The sequence below is a fragment of the Octodon degus genome, unplaced genomic scaffold, assembly GCF_000260255.1.
Source record: "Octodon degus isolate 3935 unplaced genomic scaffold, OctDeg1.0 scaffold00027, whole genome shotgun sequence".
Lineage (NCBI taxonomy): Eukaryota > Metazoa > Chordata > Mammalia > Rodentia > Octodontidae > Octodon > Octodon degus.
Genome location: NW_004524603.1, coordinates 12,560,515 through 12,566,262, shown reverse-complemented (window position 1 = coordinate 12,566,262; position 5,748 = coordinate 12,560,515). Strand labels below are relative to the sequence as shown.

The window sequence follows — 5,748 nt, the reverse complement described above, 5'->3', positions numbered from 1 at the left end:
TGGGAGAGGGTCCGGCCCACGCTGCGCCTGGGCTGGGACTGGTCCCGCCGGCGCAGGTAGCAGGAAACTCTCCGCACACTCACGGGACCTGGGCTAGGACTGGGTCTCTTCATTACCAAGTTAGTGGGGGTTTTTTTGTTGTTTTTTTCTCTTAAGTAGCCATTTTTATTTACATTTATTTATTTATTTATTTATGTATTTAGTACAGAGTCTCAGTACACAGATGGGACTCGTGCTCTTCCTCTTTTCAGCCTCCAAGTCCTGGGATTATAGGCGCATGTCAGTGCACCCAGTCTCAATTGCCTACTCTGCGTGCCCCGGGGAACAGGGCCAGCAGAGCATGCTGGGAATCAAACCCGGCCGCTGCATCTGCCTAAACAGGCTGATCTGCTGAGCTATCTGGCCAGCCCTCAGGGAGCCATTTTTCTAATTGAATGGAGAAAACAAAACTGTTTGCCTGGGAGCAGTAAATTCTACTGTTATTGACCTCCTTAAGCCAGGTGACTGTTTCACCAAGGCCAAGTTAGTGTTTTACAAAGGAAAATCTAGGCAGTGTTTCCTTGGTGCCACCCCCCCAAACAGGGAGAGAGAGCACTAGGAACCAGATCTGCTCATCATTTGCATCTCCAGTACAACACACCTAAGAATTCTGAGATAAACAAATCCTATGAACGTGAAAATTATGTGCCAGCTGCTTCCACCTGGGCGTGAACAGTGGGAGTTACCATAGGACCTGTCCCTTGGAGGCCAGGAAGACATCATTCTGCAGAATCCAGAGAGCAACAACTCAAGATGGCGACAGCCAGCAACTCTCCGGAGCGTGAACCACCATCATCATCCCTTATCATCTTAGCTTTCATTATCATAGGCACCGAGAGCATTGTCGGCATCGTTGTAAACAGTTTCATTGTGGCTGTCAATGTGGCTCTGTGGGTTCAGAAGAGGGCTGTTTCCACCAGTGGGAAGATCCTACTCTTCCTGAGTGCTTCCAGAATAGCCCTCCAAAGTTTCATGGTGCTAGACATCATCTCAATCTATACATTCCCAGGTTTTTATTTGAAATGTGTCTTCGATTGCATATACAGAGCAGGTTTCATGTTCTTAAACTGTTGTGGCCTCTGGTTTGCTGCTGTGCTCAGTTTCTTTTACTTTGTGAAGATTGCCAACTTCTCCTGTCTTCCTGTCCTCAAGCTGAAGCGGAGAATTTCGGGATTGGTTCCCTGCCTCCTCTGGCTATCAGTGTTTATTTCCTTCAGCTGCAGCATGTCCTTCCCCAAGTGCATCTTCGTTGTGAGTTCTAACAGTTCTTTAACTTTCCAGCACGACAATTACATAAAGACGCACGTGGTCAGACTGACTGTGTTCTTCACCCTGGGGGTCTCCATTCCCCTGGTGATTTTCATCATGACAGCCTCTCTGCTGATCATCTCTCTTAAGAGACATATCCTGCTGATGGAAAACAGTGCCACTGGCTCCAGGGACCCCAGTATGGAGGCTCATGTGGGGGCCATCAAAACAATCAGCTACTTTCTCATCCTCTACATGTCCAATGCAGTTGCCCTGTTTCTCCTTCTGTCCTCCATCCTTCCTCGCAGTTTTTTCTGGAATGTTTTGCTTAAAGTCATCATAGCTGCCTATCCAGCTGGCCACTCAATCCTACTGATTCAGGACAACCCTGGGCTAAGAAGAGCTTGGAAGCTACTTCGACCTCGAATTCATTTTTGTCTGAAAGAGTAGATTGTGAGATGAACACCTGAAGAGGATCACAGAATCTGGAACCACCAGCCCTGTCCATCCCTCAAGTAGATATCTCTCTTCTCTCTTCCTTTCTTCCTCGAACTTGGTCTGGGTCCTCTACATGGTGTGAGCTTTTTGTATTGGTGGTTGATCTTTTTTTGTTCTACTTCATGGACACAATCTTACTGATGCTTAGTGCATTTTTTTTAATGAACTCACTAGGTCGACATTCTCTTGCTCCATCTACAGCTGTGACTCTAGAGACCAACTACATAATAAGAAACCCATGGTTGACTTTGCAGACATGAATGTCTCTACCCAGCCTTGGGCCTTGTAATCAATTAAATCATAATTTCTGGTATTGGGAATTGAGACAATTCCCTAAAGTCTCCAAGTAATTCTGATGTGCAGCTAGCATTCATTCTGCCATCAAAACAGAAGGTTTGGAAGCTTTAGATCCTGATTATAGTTTTACTTCTACATACATTTTAAGCACATTCAAAATTATATAGAATGTATATATATTAAATATATATGTAATATTATATATGAAAAAGGAGATTTTTTTCTGCAAATGGGGATAAAAACAAGTTATGAAAGAAGGTAGGGGAAGGGGATATAAAAAGTATTGAGCTGTTCTCTGTAGATGTACCAACGCTCCTCAATAAATCTAATCATTATGTGACTGCAAACATAGACTAACAAAGAAAAAAGAAAAGAACCAATAAAGCTGGAAATATCTCACAGTAGGATTAAGTTTCATTCAAAAACTAAAACTAGGCCAGGTGTGGTGGTGCTTACCTGTAATCCCAGCAGGGAGGAGGCTAGGGCAAGAGGATCTCAAGTTCAAGGCTAGTATGGGTTACACAGTGAGTTCAAGGACAGTCAGAACTACATAGCACGTACCTGTTTGAAAAAAGAAATCTAAATAATTTGGAAATATCTCAAGATTAACAATGCACAAAGTAGCTTTCGACTTAAGAAATTATTAACAATTCTTATTTATACAAGACTGTACAAATTTATATATATATTTCAATTTGAAGATCTTTATTAGAGCTTTGTTTATTAATGAGAAGACTCAGTGAAATATTAAGCCAGGTGTGGTAGTGAATGACTGTCATCCCAGCATTCAGGAGGCTGAGGCAGGCAGATCCCTGGGAGTTTGAGCCTAGGCTACATGGTGAGTTCAAGGCCAACCTGGACTATATAGCAAGACCCTGTCTCAAACAAATGACTGAAAAAATTAAACAACAAACGACAAAAAAATATGAAGTATTATGCTGACTATTTAAGGGCATTTAATACATATATATTAAAATGTATAATGTGTTAAATGTAAAAAGGAAATATTTTATTAATCCATTTCTGCTATTATAGAATATTATTTTATATGTATTTATATGCATAAAATTTGTGGAATAAGGCATCAAAAATTAACAGGGAATGTCTAGCTAGTATCATTTTGTACTTATGACACATAAAACATTTGTACTTTGTTTTATACCTTTCTGCATCATTTGGACTTTTCAGAACATGTAAGAATTAATATAATTTTAAGAAACATATGTTACTTTAATGAGAAAGAAATAAGGTAAGAAAAATGGGTGAGGTTACTGTACACCTTAGTTTGGTAATTAAGTCAATTTTCAGTTCTTATCTAAAAATGCAAAAAAATAAAAATAAAAATGCAGTCATCTAAAATCAGAAATCAAGTATCTCACACAACTATTCCCACCTTGCATTTTTCCACTTTATCTACTCAAAGGACGATACAGAAAACTCACAGGCTAGGGATTCATCTGCACCTCTGTATTCTCTACCTTTCCATCAAGACCCTCCTGCTTCACTTTCTTACCTATTCCGCTTGGACTAGACCCACCTCCCAAACCACATTTTCAGTGTTTAAAGGCAAAATGAAATGTGCCAGAGATCTTGAGTGGAAGCGATAGCTGAGTGGCAGCGGCTGCCGATTGTGTTCTAAGGGGACATTGTGGGGAAAGGAGTCTGCTCTGCTGGAACAGCCTATCTTACTCCTTTCTTTTGACTGCCTGGGCACGGAGAGTCAGGGAGGCGGCTGCAGCAGCAAGGGCGGAGGTGGTGGCTGAGGCAGCTGCAGTGACAAGTCCAGCATGAATCCCGAATATGATTATTTATTCAAGTTACTTCTGATTGGCGACTCTGTGGTTGGAAAATCTTACCTCCTTCTTAGGTTTGCAGATGATACCTGTACAGGAAGCTACATCAGCCCAATTGATGTGGATTTCAAAATAAGAACTACAGAGTTAGATGGGAAAACAATCAAGCTACAAATTTTGGGCACAGCAGGAAAAGAAAGATTACAAACAATCACCTCCAGTTATTACAGAGGAGCTCATGGCATCATAGTTGGGTATGATGTGATGGATCAGGAATCCTTCAATAATGTCAAACAGTGGCTTCGGGAAATAGATTGTTATGCCAGTGAAAATGTCAACAAGTTGTTGGTAGGCAACAAATGTGATCTGACTACAGAGAAAGTAGTACACTGCACAACAGCAAAGGAATTTGCTGATTCCCTTGGAATTACATTTTTGGAAACCAGTGACAAGAATGCAATGAATGTAGAACAGTCTTTTATGATGATGGCAGCTGAGATTTAAAAAAAAAAAAAAAAAAGGGCCCTGGAGCAACAGCTGGTGGTGCAGAGAATTCCAATGTCAAAAATCAGAGTACTCCAGTCAAGCAGTCAGGTGGAGGCTGCTGCTAAATCTTGCCTCCGTCTTCTTCTCACAGCAATGAACTTTCAATCTAAACCCAAGTGAAAAAACAAAATTGGCTTAATTGTACTGTATGTAGCTGCACTACAGCAGATTCTTACCATCTCCACAGAGATTGTAAATGGGCAATACTAACTTTTTTTTATTCCCTTGATTCAAGACAGCTAATTTCATTTTCAGAACTGTTTTAAACCTTTGCGTGCTGGTTTATAAAATAATGTGTGTAATCCTTGTTGCTTCCCTGATATCAGACTGTTTCCTGGGGTTGGTTAGAATATATTTTGTTTTGATGTTTATATTGGTGTGTTTAGATGTCAGGTTTAGTCTTCTGAAGATGAACTTCAGGCATTTTTATCCAACAGCACAACCAGTGTCTGTCACTTTCCATGCATAAAGTTTAGTGAGATGTTATACATAAGACCTGATTTGCTAGTTCTTCTTTGTAGAGTTATAAATGGAAAGATTACACTATCTGATTAATAGTTTCTTCAAACTCTACATACAATTTGTGGCTGTAGAATAATGTAACTTGTTGCATACTATATAACAAAACAATGGAAGATATGTTTAATAAATATTGTACTTATTGGAAATAAAAAAAGAAAAAAAAAGAAATGTACAGAAATTTTCTTTAAAATTACCCAACAAAGACAGATAGAAGTGTGGACATTCAGACTAAACACATACTGATGATTCTTCTTGACAAAACATCTCATGGACATGGAAGTTCGTTATGTCTTCCACTATACTATACCATACTATACTATACTATACTATACTATACTGTACTATACTATACTATACGAAAGCATAACAGGATGTTTGAAACTTTTACTGATGTAATTTATATGTAAGTGATTCACACTGTACTCAAATTTTCTGGCACTTCTTTAATTCTTTTTTTTTTTTTTTTTTTTTCCAGGGATTGAATTCAGGCCCTTGCACTTGCCAGGCAAGAGCTTATTCTACTGAGCCATCTCGCTGGTCCATACTTCTTTAATTCTACAGTGAAAATAACTTCACTTCTAGATGAACTCTACCAACACTGTTTGCTTTGAAGCCTCTGAGCATTACCTGAGAGCCTGTCGTAACTGGATAAGTGCAGGTTTCTATGGATTCATACCATCAGCCCAACTGAACATCCTGAGCACTTCTACCCTGTATTTCCCTAGACAAATGACTCATTAACTGCCCCAAATGCCTAACACATCTTTTCCTCAGTGTTCACCTTTCAATTTTCCTCCTTCCTACC

The 5,748-nt window shown here is 39.8% G+C and overlaps 1 protein-coding gene and 1 pseudogene across 1 annotated transcript; both read left to right on the top strand.

Moving 5' to 3' along the window:
- Window positions 1-792: 792 nt before the first annotated feature.
- LOC101574080 (taste receptor type 2 member 39-like) lies at window positions 793-1,737 on the top strand. The gene has a single exon (XM_004629107.1). The coding sequence runs from the start codon at window positions 793-795 to the stop codon at window positions 1,735-1,737; it is 945 nt and encodes a 314-aa protein (XP_004629164.1).
- A 2,132-nt stretch (window positions 1,738-3,869) lies between these two features.
- Window positions 3,870-4,379, top strand: LOC101591076 (annotated as a pseudogene).
- Window positions 4,380-5,748: the final 1,369 nt, after the last annotated feature.